The following is a 19,310-nucleotide window of genomic DNA, read 5'->3' as shown; positions in this document are numbered from 1 at the left end:
GCAGTACTGCCAACTTGACAACCGCTTATTAACGCGTTGCCAACTAGCTTAACAAATCGTCAATGAACTGCCAACACTATAGTGTATATATATAGATATATCTAAGGACTAATATATATATATATAATTTTAACATTGGAGCATCTAACATTCTAGATATTTTGTATATTGATTGAATACGCTAGGGATTAAAAAATCGTATATATGTAAGTGTAGTAAAACAAGTTCGATTGTAAATACATTTATATATACATATCAAACAATTTCGGGTAGTCAATATTTTTAACAACTTCGATTTACTATACGTTTCTCAGAGAATATAGATTATAGAGAAGGTTCACAGTGCGGCCATTATCAAAATATTTCACTTTATTGTATATATATTTTACATTCTCTGCGTTTCTTCTATAACAATTTGATCAGTAAACGTAAAATTTATATTATACATTATCTGATTTGATAAGTTAATTTACGTTTCCAACCCTCTTAGAATAATAGAGTTGGCAAAGCATAAGCACGGTTTTATGGATTCTGCTTTATAAGTACCTTCGTAAACAAAACTATCTACTTGTCAGTGCATTTTCTTCCTACCAACACCAATTTACAATCAATATTTGATATTTGAGGATCATATAGTAGCCGAAATGCAAAAGTACTTCTGGCCGGTTTTATTGCCCATACTATTTCTAGCATATTCACTGCCTTTATTCCTACGTGTCTATGCCACTGCACCCACGGTAATAGACGAAGAATTCCATTTGCGACAGGGTCTGCACTTCTGCAACAAACGCTTCGATGTGGTGGGTATGAATGAGTTATATGCCTAACGTTGTAATCATTAAATCTTTGTATTTATAGTGGGATCCTAAAATTACCACCTTCCCAGGCCTCTATCTGGCGTCGCTAATACTCATACCACTCGGTGCTTGCTCAGCATTGGGTTTACGTTGCATATCCCTAGTAGCAGCTGCGGTAAATGTGGTATTACTATATAAAATAAGACGCCGGTTGCTGGGTGGTGCACATGGACAGCTTGCGGCTTTAGATGCTTTCACTCTAGGTGCACTACCACCGCTCTATTTCTTTAGTCATCTCTACTATACTGATACGTTATCGCTGACGACAATACTGCTATTCTACTACTACTGGCACAAAGAGTCACATCTGCAAGCTGCTGTTTTTGGTAGCGTTTAAATACTATTGGCAATTGGTTTAAACATTTTAATTGCGAATTATTTTCCAGCTGCTGCTAGTGTCTTAATGCGACAAACTAATGTAGTTTGGGTCGGTATGTGCTTCGGCATAACAGCACTAGATGTGCTTACCGGCAATTATGCGCGTGCCAAAGGCATTAAAAGACAACAAGTGGAGTTACTTAATCCCAAGGTAGGTTTACTTAATTGCATTAGTAAATTTGGCTTTTAATTGATACGCTATGTTTTAGACGCTCTTGAGCATACTCACTTCGTATCGGCTACTGGGCCGCAGCATCTGGCAAATACTACATAAAGGCTGCTACTACCTAATCATAATATTGCCTTTTCTGTTTTTCGTGTTTCTCAATGGTTCCATTGTTATTGGCGATAAGCGTGCGCATGAAGCGACCATACACGTACCGCAGGTAGGTCTAATATATATGCTAAAAAAGTTTACGACTTGGAACTTTTTATTTTTGTCTGCAGCTATTTTACTTCAGCATTTTTGCTTTGCTTTTCGGCGTCTCCAATACGCTGCACGAGTTGCGTCCGACATTACATTGGCTATCGCGCGACAAACTAATTGTGATCTTCCTGCTCGGCACTGGCATACTAGCCGTTAAATGGAATACGCTCATACATCCATATTTGCTGGCTGACAACCGTCATTACATATTTTATATATGGAATCGTTTCTATGGCCCTTATGAATGGTTCAAGTACGCTATGGTGCCCATTTATGTATTTGCGCTGGCGCTGTTACACTCAGGCCTGCGACATATGCGCACAAGCTTCAAATTGATGTTTTGGCTAGCTGTTTTTCTAGTGCTATGCTTTCAACGCTTGCTAGAGCTGCGTTACTTTCTCATTCCTTTCGTGCTGTATCGCCTACACACACAGCCGCTTATTAAAAGCCGTTGGGCAGAGTGGCTGGGGCTGGGCTGCTATGTGATGCTTAATGCGCTCACATTCTATATATTTTTCACCAAAGAAATCAGATGGGAAAATTTTAAGGAGCCGCAACGCATTATTTGGTAAACAAGAAACGTCAGAACTATTAGTCTGATTTGAAGTATGGTAAATAAACTATTGATAATTGTTGAAACATGTTGTGGAGCATTACATGCATTTTTTCCATTATTTTTTTATATATTACTATATTTTGTTGCATATCGTAGTACGATTTTTGTGTATGAACGCATTTTTTTAATATGATGTGTATTTTTATTGAATAAAACATTTGAAGTGCTGTTTGTGGTCGCTACAACAGAAAGTCGACTATTAAAGCAACACCCCGCGCGGCTTTTAAGTAATTATATACCGAACAGGTTATTAAAAAGTTTGCCACGAAGTTTATATGACCCTATAAAATATATATGTACATATAAATTGTCAGCATGACGAGCTGAGTCGATTTAGCCATGTCCGTCTATCTGTATACACGCGAACTATATCGATACCGTTTTGAAAATTTCCATACGTCTTTTGCTACCCAAGAAGCTACTCATTTGTCGGAACCGCCGATATCAGACCACTAAATCATATAGCTGCCATACAAGCTGAGCGATCAAAATCAAGTTCTTGTATGGAAAACTTTTGCATTTGTGAAGGGTATTATAGCTTCGTTTTTACTTGTTTTTTTTTTTAATTGAACTTTTTTTTTTATTTATTATTTTTTTATTTTATTATTATTATTTTTTATTTATAATTTTTTTATTTATTTATTATTATTATTTATTTATTTATTATTATTTTTTTATTTATTTATTATTATTTTTTATTTATTTATTATTATTTTTTATTTATTATTTTTTTATTTTTATTTTTTGTTTGTTTATTTTTTATTATTTAATTTTTTTTTGTTAAATAAAACTCAATATTTTTTATTTATTTCAATTTGAATGTTTTCTACATTTATTAGTGGTTAATTTATAATATGTAATTTTATATTATTTGAACATGTTGCTAAGCAGTAACACCACAATTATTTATATTTCAAATACATACAATTATATATGTTGCTTTAATATGAGCGTGAAACAAGAATCTTTGAATAATATGCAAATACTGCATACGTCATACTTGACAGAATATTTCTGATGACACACAAATAACTAAAATATTAGCATAATTTTAATAGTCGTACACTTAAAATCTAGAAATAACAAATTCGTAGTGCAATAAAAAATCTCCACGAATATTAGAGTTGAAAATAAGCGAATAACAGTGAAGAGAGCACACTTTTGAGAGCAACATTTCGCTAACATTCCATACATTTTTAAATTAATACATTTACATACATATTTTCTACCGCACACACTGCTCTTCCCTTCTTTAATATGGTATCTGGTTTTGATAATACTGTATCATATCGTAAGTTCGTGTGCGGAAGTTCTGATACGAATTCCGTATTACCGCCAACATATGAGCCGCCGCCTCCTTATTATTTTTAGTCGCGACAAAACGTTGTTTCAGCAAATTTATAGTCTGACCGCGGAAGCAGGGCAAACCAGTGTCTAGCATTAGCGAGACCAGCGAAACAATCGCATCCTGATAGGGTCGCACTGCGAGAAATGCTTGCACGCACAACTCACAGAACCATTTGAAGGGAGGCGCTTCCATCTTGCCACCCATAATCATAACCATTTCGTCGGTGAGTTTCATGTCGGGTTCGAAACCAATATTTCCACCGGGCGAGGACTCAAACATAAATCCGAAATCTGTTAGCGGTATGAGGAGTTTAGAAATATTTATATATAAAATGTGTGCTTAAGAGCAACGCACCAATGTGTATGACATGGCCATCCTTGTCAATCATAATATTGCCGTTATGCCGATCTTTGATCTGCAGCAAGTAACCGATTAGCGAGTATGCCGCCATGGATTTGACAAAGTTGGCGCGCGCAGCCTGAAACTCTTTGGAGCTCTCGTCACCGTATTGATGTAGGAAATACTCGTAGAGCCCGGAGTCGGTTTGACGTCCAAGTTGATCACGTGATTTAGCATTTGGCACGCACTCAATGACACCGCACTAAACGCAAGTCGATGATGTATTTAAATATATTAATTTACTGTTTGAAATTAAAATACTTACACCGGGCGCTGTCGCTACAACGCGATATGGAAAGAGAAACAGCTCTAAGCCGACTTGTTGGAATATATTTTTGAAAATTGTTATAACCTGCAGCGCTAATATATCTTGACGCACATCGTCGCCCACTTTGAAAATCGCTGCTTGCCACGATTCAACGCCCAGTGTCATCTTAGCGTCTTCCTGCGAGTTCTGTAGGCAAACAAATTGTGTTATTTCAACACAGTTCAAAAGCAATTTAAAATACTTGCCGGATTATTAGACACCTCCATGGCGCGTGTCTCCAACTCCGTTATGCCACAGCGATAGACACGAAAACGAGCCAGGTATGGTGCTTTTGCGGCGCTCTGCATGGGCGTGCCGCTGTTATAGTCAATGTCCAGCACCATAGCTTCCGGATTCGAGGGTAAATAGCAGCCCGGTTGTACTTGTATGCGCTTCAGCGCCGTCAAGCAGGCGTTTTTACGCTCAATACCCTTCGGGAAAGAACGTATTTCACCCGAAACTGCTGTGATCTTGCCGAAGAAATCGAATTCGCGCTCGTAAAAACGTTTGGCGGCGCCAGAGAAAGACGAAATTATATTATGTGACAACGCCTCCAAGCAGTCATACAAATTTGGATCTCTATGCTGTTGATCCTCATCCATGAACATATTGGTTTGCATATTCCATATAAGTTGATGTGCCACAATTTGAGAACGCTTCGAAATATTCTTAATGAACTCGGCAACATAACCCATGGTGTCGTGCCGCAATGCCTGCACCAACTGTGGAATGTACGGCAATACCGATTCAGCTTGGTAGGAGCTGAGCGTCTTGACGGCGTACTGCGCGGTCAGCGGATGTGATGGGTATTGACGTGAGAAGTAGGAAAGTGCTTGTATGGGGTTGACGGGAGCCCAGGAAAGTATATAAACCAGATCTGGACTTTCGTGTAGCAGATTTTTGGTATTGCACAAATACTTGAGCGCCTCTGGAATGTGGCTGACCGCGATGGGATCGGCGCACACCAAACGCGAGACCTCCTCCTCAATCGAGTCGGCGCTTTTGATGCGCAACGGCAGAAAAACAGCCAAAGCTGGATTGTAGGTCCAAGCAAGGCGTGCGTAATCTCGCCACAAGTTGGGTTTGGAGGGACGTGCGCGCCACTCGTTCACCTGCTCTTCACCTGTTTAGGAAAATACGGTGAATATATTTATATAGCATATTCCAAGCATGCATTTGGCGGCGCGCGTAGCACTTACCGGGTATAGCCAAATCAGGTAGACTATTCGGATTGTACCACGTTATGAGGAATTCCAGCTCGACTGCCAGTAATTCCAAAATCAAATTACGCTTCTTCATATAATCCTTGTCGTACGAGTCCTTTTGATACGGCAGTCGTTTCGAGCGATTCGATCGTTTCGATAGCGTAGATGTGGAGTGCGGTATTGTGTTGTACCAGCCGCCAGTGCCGCCGGTCGACATCGAACGCGCGACATCACCAGCGCTAATTAGCGATGCCGTCTCCACATTCTGTTTCACGGAGAGCATTTGCGTCGATGCCACCGCCGTTATATCGTATTCGCCAACCTCCGAGGTGACCAAATGTTTCTTCTCACTGCGCATCGTCTGCCAGAATTTCAACAGTATCAGAATGTCATTCAACAATTGCTCCTTACTCTGGTTGGCGCATGTGGGTGGACCACAGAAATAATCCAATGCATTGCTATATATGCGCTCACGTAATATGTTACGCGCCAGCGAACGTGGTATTGTATTGCCCTGCAGCAGCGAGAGACCGCATTGCAGTAGCTTAAAACGACAACCGACCGTTGATACTTGGCGATTTTGTTTCGAATTTTTCGAAATAGGCAAACAACGATGCAACAGCAGACAAAACATTTCCACCTTGTCGCGATTACAATACTTGGCGGTGTCCACCATTTCGGAGAGCAACTGCAGCCAAATGAGATGTGGCGCTATTTGAATGGGCTTAGAGACCAGCTTACAGCCATCGTAAGCGGCTAATGGTATGGTAGTCTCTACCTCGTCAGAGAAGAGGCCCAACTTCTTTTCGAAAGTCGTTTGCCAGGCGCTAACCATCTCTTGGATAAAGCAGAGCTCCAGATCTTGGCGTGCCGTCAACACCCACTGCCAGCACTCCACAGCCGTTTCTACGGCATATTCGGTGAATAATTCCACCTGAGAGGTGGCTGAAAACAATTGAGAGCGCGAAAAAATTAAAATGCAGAGTTTATTGGAGAAAAGCATTAAAAAAGATAAATTGCTGTAACTTGTGAAATGTATGCTTAAACCACGACTCACCCACTGCATGCAACAGCTTTCGGTTTACATCGGAGCAAATAATCAAATAAGCGGTGGCACGCCACAAAGCGCCACGATGACTCGCATCACTCTTCTCCGCGCATGCATCCCACACATCTTTCACTAAGCGGTCTGCTAAGCCCGCCTTATCATCCTCACTTAGCACCGACAACAGACCAGAGATTTCACCAGCGTATTTGCTGCGCAGACACAATACCGACACGAAGCGCGGCGTATTGCTATTCACGCAGTTCGGACGCTTACTAATCGATGGCAAAGCGTTCGGATACAATGTATTGCTGCTGACTACCGAATCGAAGGCCAAAGCCAGACCACTATGGTGTGCCAGTACCGGTGTGGGTATCTGATTGGGGTATTCTTGCAGGTGCGAGCGTGTGGAACGCGGTGCCCATTTCATCGCTTCATTAACAATACCTTGACAGCGATCGGCAAAGTCTTTCAGACGACTTTCGCGTGCAGGCAATGAGTCCATTAGCTGCAAGGTGTAAGGTGTAGATACGACGCGCAGCGTTGGTGTCTCTTCGTTCGGATCGAGCGTAAGCGAGAATGCAAGCAATTGCAGAATATCCAACATGCACCAAAGCACGCGACGATTCCATAGCAAATGTGGAAACTTATCCACCAACTGCGAGAGATACTGATCGGCGACTAACTGGATTTGCTTGTGTATGTGATTGAAGTAGACGAGCAATAGCATTGCCTGTGATTCTAAAACCTTTTCGCGGATCTCGTCATGTGCGAAAAGCACATTGCGGAACTTCTCGAAGACCTGATCGGCAACACTGTAAAAGACAAAAAAAAAAAAAATGAATTTAGGCTCTCCGCTTAGGCACAATTGGTTGATTGGCAACTTACCACTTCACGCATTGCCAGATGCCAGATTTATCCTTTTGCAGCGCATTATCGCACAGATAGCTTAAAATCGGCTCCAAACTGGGCTCTTCTGAATTCTCCACACGCAAAGTCTCCAACCAATACACACTCAAGAGATAGGTGCATTGCGCAAAGGTCAATTTGTTGATCGAAGCAGTCACATCGGCCGTTGGATGTTCCAGCAGCAGCAGTATTTGGCTACGTAATTCATTTAAACTCACCGAATCGCTTTTAATCGCCGATGTATAGTTCAATTCACGCATGTCGGATTTGTGTGTCGTCTGCGAGATGAGTAAGGGCGATTTGGCTGCAATCTGTTGCACTCCTTGATACCAATCGGCTGGCCAGAGGCGAGCATTTGTAAAGCCCATGACCACACAATACACCCAGAAATCCTTGAATAGCTTATGCAAACGCAAACGTGGATTCTTAATCGGCGGTAGGCGACGCACCAGCACCGCAATTACTGGTATTAGCATACCTAAATTGCCGGCACTGGAGCTGGCCTTCTGCGCACCCGGTGTATTGTTGTCATAGGAGCGCTCGCCCTCCAGACCGATCTGCACAAAGAGTTCGAGCAGTTTGCCCAATAATTCGAGCATCTCCGAGTCACCCTGTATATTGGCAGCAATATTACCCAAAGCATTGACCACTGCATCCGACACGTTATTGAATTGTTTGCGATGTTCCTGATCCGACGTGTAGGCCAACGATGCCGATTGCACTGTGACGCGCGAAAACATTTTCATAATCTCTTCAAAAACATGCGGTTCACACTGTGAGATAATCATGCAGCCCAATTGATCGACAATTAGCGCATTCTGCTCGGAGGGTACCTTACAGAAGCGTTGAATGAAAAATTGCAAGATATTCTGCGTGGTCTTCGAAGTGTCCTTTAGCGTGACGGCAACGTGACCGAGCATCACAATAATATTGAGGCTTACCAAAGTAGATTCACTAGGCGAGCGAAGATAGAATGGAATGTATGGGAAAAAAATATTATTTATTTGTTGTTAACATCATTTGCTTGCTTTACTTTCCAAACTATTGGAGACTGTCGTCGATCTGACATATAACTGTACTTACGATTCGTGTTTCTCTGCTGTGAATAGCCGATTCGAGAGGTTGGCCACCAAAGCCGGCACACAGTACTGATCCAACGTGTGCGCGGAACGTAATGCAATGCTCAAATTTTCAATTGCCGCATCGCGCAACGCCTCGAAGGCTGCCTGACCCGGGCGCATGCCCGCATGTTTCTGATTTTCACCATAAATATCCACAGTCGAGCGCGACTCGCTATTCTGCACCACAATCTTGAAAGGCGCCAACTTTTCCTTCTCCTTCTTCTGCAATGCTAGCGTTTGCTGCGAATAAGCATGCAGCTTGGCCAATATTGGACTGGGGTCGACAAGGAAGTCTCGCAAATACGATATAGATGTGCCGGCAATGTTTGGAAATTTTTGCGCTAACTTGCCAAGACCCTCGAGACAAACCATCAGCAATGGCATGTGGTCTAAGACAATCTTATGACTTAGCACAGAGTTGAGCTTTTGCGAGAGTCGACCGCAAAGCTTGTCGGCCTCTAAAAAGTAGGAGTTGTTGTCAATTTAAGTTTGGTTGTGATGTTAAATCGTAAAAGATAAAGTAAAACGTAAAAGTAGGCGAAATTGGTATAAACGCATTCAAAAACGTAAAAAATATATATTGGAGAGGAAAGGTAAAAAAAATGTGACAAAATATGTCCAACTCCTGTTGAGGTGGGTCTGACATGACAATGAAGTGATAATAGTATGCATAATTAAATTAGTACTTTGATGGTTTTTTTTTTCTTTTTTTCTTAAGTGGTAACATTTGAGCATGCACCGAACTGCGTAAAAATCGGTTCGTAACAAAACAAAAGCTTTTCAAAATTAACAACCTTTCTTCAATAAAATCTTTAAACCCAACTGCAATGAAGGTACATTGTACTCCTCATCAACTGAAAAGAATAATTCAGATTAAATAAAAAAGTAGTCAAGTGAGTACCCAAAGTATGTAATAACGCTAACTTAATTTACAACTATATATATATATATATATATATATGTGTTTGTGTGTGTTTAAATGCATTGCTTTTTCTTTTTCCTGAAAAAATATGCTACACCAACGAGAATTAATAAAAAAAAAAAAATTATTAACTGTAAAGCATATTTTTCAAGAATCTTGAATAAATATTGCCTACCAGTGAGAATTAAAAAAAAAAATATTTTTTTACAGTTTTCAAGAAAAATGAAAATGCTCTTCCACTTTAGCAAGCATATCACCTACCCGTTTCATCGCGTATAGCCCAAACAAGCAGATCCACGCAGGCGGCATTTGCCATTACATTGACCTTGTATTTATTCACCACCGGTATGCCGTTCTCTTCGCGCTTTTCCTTCTCTTGATCTTGTTGCTTATTTGCCAGCTCCGTTTGTCCATTTAAAAATAGACGTTTCACAAATTCCTGCACGTCCTTCGTAAATGGCGTTGGTAAATCGATTTGGTGCTGCAAAAGTTCACGTAACAGCGTCACTAATACCAAATTCAGCGTTTCCGAAAAGCTTTTGTAGCAATAACCCTTTATTTGATGCAGTGCGAATATATCGCTCGCCTGCTCATCCAAATGCTCCAGTGTCTCTTTGGTGAGTAATTTCTTGGCTACAGCGAAAATAGTTTGTAGATGCTGTATGGGAAATGGTGGCACCGTGACTGACTTCTTAGCTTTAATTGGCGTCTCACAGGCGCGCATATTGGGAAATTGATTAAAACTTGAACCGGTCTTGGTGAAGAAATGTGTGCGCGGATCGTATGGCACAGAGAAGTAAGTTTGTAAATGTGGCCGTTGCTTCATTCCATTTAGCATTTGCAATTGACGCATGCGCAGCTCGTTGGAGTCTTGACTCAAGCTACCGGACATGGAACGTGGTATGATTGGGCGAAATTGTGAGAAGCAAGCAATGCGTTCGCTAGAGCTGAAACTGCCGCCATCGCGCGTGTTCTGTTTAACCACCGGCATTTCTTCGCGTGGAAATATGCGACACAATAAAGACGGAGCTTGGCTGGCATAGCGGCCCATGGAACGCGCCAAGCCGAATAGTAATGGCACAGTGGCTTTGCATAATATTATGGGTGGCGGCGCAGAGCTGCTATCCTTACTAGATTTGATAATATTTGCCAAAGCGCTAAGCGTCTCCACTTGATTGAGTATGATCTCTTCGCGTAGATCGGGGCATTTCGACGCTATGTCGGAAAGTAATGTATTCAAACAAAAACTGAACTTTTCTGCCGATGGTATACCTATTGACAGAACATAGTAACTCATTTGAAATTAAAGTATCTGGGAAAAGTATCCACTTACAAATACACTTACGATCGGTTTTGCTCCACTTTGCATCGTCTACCCAAACTGCTTTCGGCAAGCATTTCGCAAGTCTTAGTAAATACGGTACAATGCGCTGCTCATGTTGACACCCACTTTCCAGAAAATAAATACCCAACGCTATTACCGCATCTTGCGCTTTTGCATCAAGACAAAAGACGCCAGCGGCATTTTCTTGTGGACAATAGCGGAAAAGCGATTGCACCTACAAAAAATTAAGAATATGAGTCAAAGGTGAAAAGTCGATTTTGTGCTATGAGTTGACCGTGAAAATCAATTGTTACCTTGTCCCATGGTGTTGGCTCTATTCGTGCCAATACGCGAGCCAAACTCTGTACGGTGCGTTGATAAGAAAACGCGTCCGTCATTTCAGCGCGCTCTAATCACACAATTTAAGATGTTTATAATAAAATTTCCACAATATACACCGATTTTCACTTTTCACTGCTGGAAAAACATCTAGTAGTTGATGTTGTCATAGATTACTCACTAGCAAGGTGACCAGAATATATGGCATTTGAAAAATCTGAAAACAGCTGTGGTAGCAGTGCAAAAACTAAACAGTTATTTTGTAAAAAATTTATTGTTGAAAGCTATTCAAAGTGTATTAGGTTAAAGATTTTGTATGAATTAAAAAAAATTCTTATTGGCTTAGAAATTTTAAACTGCACTTAACTTTTTTATTTTTGGTAACTCAAAAAGTCTGCTTACGAATGAGCATGTCAAAATCTCTTCGATAATAAAGCAGGAGAAACTCCGCAACAATGCGATTGATAAGCAACAGCTGTTACAACAGGGTGTGTCATATGAAATTTTTCAACAACGACGCTATTGGAAAATACCAACAACATACCTGACAATTGACAATTGACAGTTCATTTTGTACGCATATTTGACGAGTTCCAAAATTCATATACATAGGGAATTTAGTTTTCATTCTAAAATATAAAGAAATATAGTGGTAATGCCGGGTAATTCATGTTCACTGTGTAAAAGTAGTTGGAATAATACTGTTTCAATGTTCTCGCCACCACGAGATCAATATATGAGAGGTAAATGGGAAGTAGCGTGTGGCGTCAAGCTAACACAAAGTTCAAGATTGTGCTCCAAACACTTCTGTGCAAACGATTTTACATCGGCAAATCCAAAACGAGCACGATTACAATCAGACGCAGTGCCTTCGCTGAATTTATTAATAGCAAGCCTGAAACGGAGTGAATCGCATGAAAATTTAAGCGCCATAGACAGGTAATGAAAAGATTTGAAATAAAAATAGTTAACAAATCAATAAAAAAAAGCATTATATAGTTATAGGAAAAACCGGGCTTCTATGGAACAACTCTTATTCTTTGTAAACTTTGCAAGCAAACACCCGAAGTTACTAACATCGAAGTTCGGCGCTGTAAGTCACTTATGGGAAGAATTAGCGAGCAATTTGAATTCAATGGATGGCGCTTGTCGTTCAGCTGATAAATGGAAAGAGGTGAATAATTGATTTCAAACACGTGTAATAAACTTAAATCCATAAATAACGCTCTTACAGTCTATGAGCACTTGGCGCAGTCAACTAAGGTGTCGGGCACGTCGTGGCAAAAGTAGCGGTGTACCTCAATTTGACAAATTCGCCTTAGGGAACTTCGGACAGCGTTCACTAAATAAGCAAGTGCAATTAGGTATAGTTATTTGTATTTAAATTTCATTTTAACACCGATCGTTCAGGGAACTTTTACAAAGCTTAGAAATTGTTTTTTTCTTTTCGAAAATGAACACATAGTTATTAATTCCACCAATAATGACCCTATTACTGAAGACGTTGCCGCTGAAAATATGATCGACAGCGCAGACAATATTAAAGTGAGCTATAATTTAAAACTTTTTACACTTTTGACACAAATTTCTCCTCTATATTTAAAGGACGTGCTGAAAACGGAATTAGACGAGATAAAAAAAGAAATTGATAGCTCTGAAGATGACAATAGTCATCAGGATGATACTCAAGCAGACGTACGTATTCCTCTAATTACATATGCGTGATGAAAACCATTATTAAAATACACAAATGTTTTCTTAGGCAGCTCATAGGTTAGAGGAAGTATTAGACATCAAACATGATATTGTACTTTCGGAGGACAGTAACTCTACGTATGCGGCAAATCGCCCCAATACAGTCGAAGACATTCCAACAGTGGGTTTTCCGCTACATTTTCTTTTTTGTTTGTTAAATTTACTGAAAACTACTTTCTACTCTTGCACAGGACACATCGCGTTCTGACATATTTGTTCTTCCCCGCCAAACAGTGACCAAAGAAACCGAAAAGGCAAAAATATTTATTATTCCGCGTACATCAACTGAAAACAATACGCCTACAACAACCGATAATGTTCAAAGGAAAATTATACAGCTCGGTCCATCAAGTGTTTCAAAACACACAGAGAACAGTTCACAAGGAATTATTGTTTTGCCGCCACCATCAAATACTTCAATGATCTCATCCAGCTTAAAAGTTTTGTCAACTTTGAAAAACAAGCACGCATCTTCCACACAGTATGCAACGTCACCTGAACCACAAGTACCTAGAAATTCGACAAACGCTCCAAAAAAACGAAAATCAGCAACACTTAATGAAATGTACGAAACCCTTTTGGAGAGTATGAAAAGGCGTGACCAGCGAGAAGAACAATTCATAACTGTGATGCAAGGTTTAACAGACGCTGTGACAACAATGGCTGATAATGTAAAGCGGCTAGAGCAAGTTTTGACATGCTGTGCAAATGATTCATAAGGACAAAGGTATTTCGAAAGATTTTATTTCGTTTTACTATAGCTAACGCTAGGTTCACTGTCACTGTGTTTACAAACAAACAACAATTATTATAGCATATTGTAAGTTTTGTATATAATATTGCCTAATAATATTCGTACTATCTACCCATTTTGTCTTACTTTTCATTGACGGCAATACTGATATGCATCTTTAAAGCACTTCTTCTGCAATATTTAACTGATTTTCATTCAGTTTATTAGCATATTGAAAACTACCCAATCTTCACTCTTTCTTACTGTTCATTCATGATTGGAGATGAGACAATGTATTTTCTTAACAAGGTGCAGCAAGACAAACAGTTTTTTGAAGATTTCATATGGCAAACAAAAAGGATCACTTTAGTTGTTGTTGTTGTAGCGGCAGAATTCTGCCGAGTTAACAGTCTTTGGCCGGAATAAATCCGGGTCCGTTCCGGTTACCCGACTGTCGTGGGAACGGTAGGTTACTTTGGTCACGTAGGCGCCTCAGCTGATGGACGTTGAAAGCATGTTGTTGTTGTTGTTGTAACGGTTACCTAATCCCCGTTGAAAGCATCTTTCCGCTTGGCAAGTAAAAATAATGAAAAATCTTCTTCCATCCTATATTTGAAATTTTAAACCAGCGTAATTTTTCGATTAGTTGAATTTTGTTTACTTTTTTGTTTCGTTATCATTTCGTTTCATTGCATATAAAGGAGGGTGTAGACATTGACTTGTACACTCGCTACTTAATACTTTTGTTTGCGGTAATATTATATCTACCGACCAAACTTAAACGGTCATAAGTGATTTTGTTTTAAGTATATATTAAAAATCGCAAAAATACCAGAAAAATACTTACTTTCACTAGAAAAAAAATTGTGTAACCATTTCGCAATGTCAGTATTGCAAATGTGACAGTCAACTGACAGTTCTCGCTTTCACAATGTTACGTCTCTACTACTTAATATGCATATATTATACGATCATGTAGTTAGCTTAACCTTTCACGCATCCCCTCCAAAGCTTAAATTATATGTGTGTGTGGGAAACCAACGAATTTAGTATCATAAAAAATGCTTATTTAACCAATAAATAATGTGTATATATTGATATCTTTATTGATTTCATATTTTGCACAGTGACTCATAACTTTCGACCCATTTCATTAATTATTCAATCCTCAATGCCTTATGCCAATGTATGCTTGTATCTTTTTTACTTAAACAATCGAACATTTATTAATTAATCTGGCATCTCTTTTTTATTTGAAGTAATCTTTTACTTTAATAGACTATAATTTCTCATACGAATTGTCGATTGTTAAGGATTTGTTATTATTTTCACAAGAAACTTAAATGCAATTTCTTCACATAATTTTTAAAAATAACAGTTAATCAAGTATTTAGTTGTATAACTTATGTACGGTTTACAACTTACATAAATATATGTATGTACCGCGTATTAGAATCATTACTACCGCATTAACGCGTGCACGTACAATGCTCACACATACTACTACGTACAACGTACATACATGTATGTATGTATAATTATTGTAACTGCATGCAATGCAATATGTTTTTTTTTTTGCCGGCATTCATCTTAAATCTGGTATATATGGTAGAGTTAGAATTTAAATTTAAACGATTTCATATAATTATTTAATTTAAACTTGACAATTATAATTTCTTCAATAATATACGCTATAACATATGGCATTTGTGATTATTGTTTTTGTTTTTTGCCACTAACATTTATGATTAGCATGAATGGAAAGTAAGTAGGAAGCAGGGAAGGCCATGTCAGTTGTTGTATGTGTGTATGTAGCTTTTAGAGAACTTATGTCAACTTGCTGTATGTTCTCTGCTTTTATTGTGTAAAATTTTCTTTTCATCTCTCGATTTGGTTGCGTTATTTTCCTATTAGGCGTCTGATTTTTAGAAAAAGTTGCTTGGAAGGGTCAGCTGATAACACATTTAAATTACTAAATAACTCATTGACTGGGGAGATTTACCTTACATTTTTTCTTCAGCTTTTTTTTTTTTTTTTTTTTTTTTTTACTTATTTACTGGATTTACTAATATTTTATTGTTTGTGTATCAACATATGTATGTATGTGGTTTTTTCTTTGCAATACGTAGAAATATAGTATGTGTTTCATATATTTATGTATGTACCATGTATGTACGTATGCATGTGTTATTACAATTTAAGTTTGTTTATTATTATTTTACTAATTGATATTCCAGTGCTGTTGTCTTTTGTCTGTTTGTTTTCGTTTTTTTTGTTTAGTGTTTATTAACTTTTTTGGTAAAATCATTTGACTGCTGAAAATTTTTCCACAACAAACGGCGCTTTGATTTCCGCTATTGCTATCGCATGCGTGTTGCCAACTATGTGTTAACATGTAGTGTACCGCGCGCTGTCAGCAAATATTATTTGTAGACAGTGGCGTCTGCTTTTTAATTTATTATTGATATACTTTTTTGTTTTTTGCACATGTGTTCCCCTTCTGCTTTTGTTTAATTTTACCCGTCAACTTTAATAAATTTACATACATCGCTAAGTCACTTATACATATGTATATACTTCTGCCTGATATTTCATTACGTTTTGTAAAGCGTGTGTGTATTTGACTAATTTTACTATAGAAATGTCTTACTTGTCTGCACTTGGTTTTTGTGTGTTTGTTGCTAATATATAGCGCTAAATTTAATTTTTTTTATTTGTTTATATTTTAGTTTTCCATTTTCTTACTCATATTGCTGCTAAGTAAATGGATTTTCTACTTACCACACAGTTTGCTACATGTTTTTATTACTTTTATTTGTTTCTATAGTTTTTTGTTTTAGTAATTTTGTTTCTTTTTTTGGTTTTTGTTTTGTTTAGACTTTTAAGTCTGTATACCTTGTTTACTTTGGAATCCCTAAAATAGGCTTAAAACTAACTAATCATGTGCAGCCAATCAGCTGTCTCCTCAACTGTCACTTGCAGTATTTGTTGTTGTTTTTTGTATTAATTTTCTAATATTATATTATTTATTACATGCTTACATTCATTCTTCATATGCACTATTTCTTGCATTGTATTATTTTTAATTTTTAAGTTATCAGGACAATAATCCTATACACATATTCTACTACGCCCATTAATATAGTTTTTGCTTCATTTAGTTTTGCTGTTATATATTTATCTCTCGTCTACACCATAATAAGTACACGTATATGTATGATTTCGGTTGCCTTGATGATTGGTTAGGTATTGCATTATATGTTCGAGTCTATATTGAGTATATGTACGTATGTATGTATGTAGGTTTGTCGTATTTACTATATGTACGAGCATGCCAGTTGTTTAAATAGTGTTTGATAATATATTTTAGTATTCGTTTCGTAGACCAAATATACTGAAATGTGTCTTTGTATTTGCGCTTGTCAGCAAGTCTAAAATTTTGTGCGTAAAGTGACAAAACAAAAAAATGGCAGAAATTAACAAAATATTAAAAAAAACGTTACAAAAAATATAGCAGAAAAATCTAAAAAAGTTACAGTCACACCCTATTAATATAATCAACTCAATATTTCTATTTTTAAATTTTCCTATCCTAAATTACAAAAAAAAAATTATAAACACAGAAAACACAAAATATAATTAAAAAATTATTTTAATTTTTCAGCCGCACAACATATGGACGTTCCTAATATTACATATATTTAAAATATTTTAAAGCAATTAACTGTGAATTATAATCAGAAGTCTAAATAAAGTAACTTAATTTAATTTCAAATTGCATTTCATTCCGCTAATGGTCGCCTAAAACACCTGCACGTGTTTCTGTGCATTTGGTCTATTTAACACGCCCGTCAATTAGCGCCTGAAACTATGCAACTAAACACCGCCTGAAAAGTGTCGGTCAACTTCTGCGCGCCTGTTAAATTGAGCTGGCCACACAAATTTCAATCGCGCACTTAACCCGAAGCGGTGCCAAAAATAGAAAACTTAAATGTAATTCTTGCACGTATTAACGAATTTAAAAAAAAAAGATGTATATAAAAAAACAACCAAATATATAAAAAATATTAAAAAAAAAAAAAATTAAAAAATCTAGAAAAATAAAGAAAACATCTAAAACTGAATTTAAAAAAAATTAAAATTAGAAATATTATATGTATTTTAATAAAAAAAATTATAAAAATCTTAAAAAAATTTATAAATTTTATTTGTAAAAACTTTTAAATTTATAAAAACACTTCTAACAGAAAAAATTTTCAAAATTTATACATTTTTTTTTAAATCTATAAAAAAATTATGAAAGATTTAATTAAATATTTTTGTAAAAAATTAATATAAAAAAATTTTAAACATTAAAAAGATATATTAAAAAATTTGTTAAAAAAATGAATACAATTTTATGAAAAATCAATGATTAAAAAAATAAATTTATAAAAAAATTTTAATTTCTAGCATAAACAAAAATAAATTAGTTTCTAATAAGAATATAAATTTATAAAACCCATATAAGAAATCTTAAAAAACAATTTAAAAAAATGTGACAAAATTACAAAAAACGTACTAAATTAAAAAAATTATAAAAAATCAATAATAAAAAAATTAAAATTTAAAAATATATTTGTAAAAAATTTTTAATCTATAAAAATCTTCTAGAAGAAAAAATTTTCAAACTGAAATATTTTTTTAACTATAAAAAAATTTAATAACATAAAATAAAATATAAAAAAGTTTTAAATACTACAATAAAAAGAAATATTAAAAAATTTGTTAAAAAAAGTGTTAACAAAAAAATTTATATAAATTTATGAAAAATCAATAATTAAAATAAATTTATAAAAGTTTTTAGATTAATTTAGTTATTTTAAATTATAAAGAAATTAATAATATAAAATAATAAATACAAAAATTTTTAAAATTAATAAAAAATATTAAACATTAAAATAAAAACATTTTAAAAATTAAAAAGAAAAATTTAAATTTATATAAATTTATGAAAAAATCAATAATTAAAAGAAAAAAAAATTATACAAAAGGTTTTTAAATTATAAAAAATAATTTATAAAGTTGTTTTTAGAAATAAATTATCAAAAAAATTATAAAAAAATTAATTTATTACCTTTAAATATGAGAAAATTAATTGAATTTTTTTTAAATTATGACAATTTTTTTTTTAATTAATAAAATACAAAAATATAAATACAAAAATTTACAAATTAACGCAAATTATGAAAAAAATTGTTAAAAAAAAGTATTTAAAAATATATCTTAATATCTATAATAAGAAAATAGTTCATAAAATAATTAAACAAAAAAAAATTTAGCATGTAAAAAAAATTTTTAAAAATTATAAATTTACATACAAATTTTTTTTCTATAAAATATTATCAAAATATCAATCAAAAAAATATTGTAAACACCATATTGATAAAACAATACCCAATTAATAAAAATAAAAACACAAAATATTGTAAATTTTTCTTTTTTTCTATTTTGTTTTCATAGCGCACATTTATTATAATGTTTGTATGTTTGTGTACAATTATTGTAAGTGTGTGCGTGTACATGTGTGTGTGTACAATATGTTAATGTTTGGTACAATATGTTAAGAATTTGTTAGTTGAACGT

General features: G+C 35.8%; 3 protein-coding genes across 5 annotated transcripts; 2 read left to right on the top strand and 1 right to left on the bottom strand.

Moving 5' to 3' along the window:
* The first annotated feature begins 486 nt into the window (after positions 1–486).
* Positions 487–2,301, top strand: Alg10 (alpha-1,2-glucosyltransferase Alg10). The gene is made up of 5 exons (XM_036359529.2): positions 487–800; positions 859–1,183; positions 1,244–1,386; positions 1,445–1,621; positions 1,683–2,301. The coding sequence occupies exons 1-5, from the start codon at positions 645–647 to the stop codon at positions 2,232–2,234; spliced, it is 1,353 nt and encodes a 450-aa protein (XP_036215422.2). The 5' UTR covers positions 487–644; the 3' UTR covers positions 2,235–2,301.
* A 792-nt stretch (positions 2,302–3,093) lies between these two features.
* Pi4KIIIalpha (phosphatidylinositol 4-kinase III alpha) lies at positions 3,094–11,398 on the bottom strand. 2 transcript variants are annotated; one of them, XM_070110622.1, is made up of 12 exons: positions 11,173–11,398; positions 10,880–11,093; positions 9,796–10,806; positions 9,407–9,466; positions 8,575–9,070; positions 7,471–8,445; positions 6,595–7,397; positions 5,532–6,482; positions 4,539–5,455; positions 4,291–4,479; positions 3,981–4,227; positions 3,094–3,916 (listed from the first exon to the last, which is right to left on the bottom strand). In XM_070110622.1, exons 1-12 carry the CDS (start codon positions 11,254–11,256, stop codon positions 3,531–3,533), a joined length of 6,333 nt encoding a protein of 2,110 aa, XP_069966723.1. In that variant the 5' UTR covers positions 11,257–11,398; the 3' UTR covers positions 3,094–3,530. The 2 variants fall into 2 exon arrangements, with proteins under 2 accessions (XP_069966723.1, XP_014093073.2); XM_014237598.3 differs by lacking the exon at positions 9,407–9,466 and having other exon boundaries at positions 11,173–11,397.
* A 345-nt stretch (positions 11,399–11,743) lies between these two features.
* Positions 11,744–17,460, top strand: LOC106619506 (uncharacterized). Of its 2 annotated transcripts, none has more exons than XR_011396728.1 (8): positions 11,744–12,136; positions 12,197–12,371; positions 12,432–12,561; positions 12,663–12,742; positions 12,803–12,892; positions 12,960–13,073; positions 13,144–14,150; positions 17,350–17,460. XR_011396728.1 is itself a non-coding variant. In XM_036359526.2 (8 exons), exons 1-7 carry the CDS (start codon positions 11,853–11,855, stop codon positions 13,669–13,671), a joined length of 1,401 nt encoding a protein of 466 aa, XP_036215419.2. In that variant the 5' UTR covers positions 11,744–11,852; the 3' UTR covers positions 13,672–13,679; positions 17,350–17,460. The 2 variants fall into 2 exon arrangements, 1 of the variants encoding a protein (XP_036215419.2); XM_036359526.2 differs by having other exon boundaries at positions 13,144–13,679.
* Positions 17,461–19,310: the final 1,850 nt, after the last annotated feature.

The sequence above is a fragment of the Bactrocera oleae genome, chromosome 5 (genome assembly GCF_042242935.1).
Source record: "Bactrocera oleae isolate idBacOlea1 chromosome 5, idBacOlea1, whole genome shotgun sequence".
Lineage (NCBI taxonomy): Eukaryota > Metazoa > Arthropoda > Insecta > Diptera > Tephritidae > Bactrocera > Bactrocera oleae.
The sequence above is the reverse complement of the archived record's forward strand: the minus strand, read 5'-3'. Positions and strand labels throughout refer to the sequence as shown.

What these genes read in the sequence shown, in the direction of transcription:
- Pi4KIIIalpha (XM_070110622.1), bottom strand. Translation starts at nt 11,256, where the DNA reads ATGACGGACGCGTTTTCTTATCAACGCACCGTACAGAGTTTGGCTCGC. An exon ending in ATCTGGCAATGCGTGAAGTG is followed by an intron (nt 7,398 to 7,470) that starts GTAAGTTGCCAA and finishes TGTCTTTTACAG; the next exon opens with TGTTGCCGATCAGGTCTTCG. An exon ending in TGGAGGTGTCTAATAATCCG is followed by an intron (nt 4,480 to 4,538) that starts GCAAGTATTTTA and finishes GTTTGCCTACAG; the next exon opens with AACTCGCAGGAAGACGCTAA.
- LOC106619506 (XM_036359526.2), top strand. Translation starts at nt 11,853, where the DNA reads ATGCCGGGTAATTCATGTTCACTGTGTAAAAGTAGTTGGAATAATACT. An exon ending in AAATAAGCAAGTGCAATTAG is followed by an intron (nt 12,562 to 12,662) that starts GTATAGTTATTT and finishes ATGAACACATAG; the next exon opens with TTATTAATTCCACCAATAAT. An exon ending in AGGATGATACTCAAGCAGAC is followed by an intron (nt 12,893 to 12,959) that starts GTACGTATTCCT and finishes ATGTTTTCTTAG; the next exon opens with GCAGCTCATAGGTTAGAGGA.
- Alg10 (XM_036359529.2), top strand. Translation starts at nt 645, where the DNA reads ATGCAAAAGTACTTCTGGCCGGTTTTATTGCCCATACTATTTCTAGCA. An exon ending in TCTGCAAGCTGCTGTTTTTG is followed by an intron (nt 1,184 to 1,243) that starts GTAGCGTTTAAA and finishes ATTATTTTCCAG; the next exon opens with CTGCTGCTAGTGTCTTAATG. An exon ending in CGACCATACACGTACCGCAG is followed by an intron (nt 1,622 to 1,682) that starts GTAGGTCTAATA and finishes TTTTGTCTGCAG; the next exon opens with CTATTTTACTTCAGCATTTT.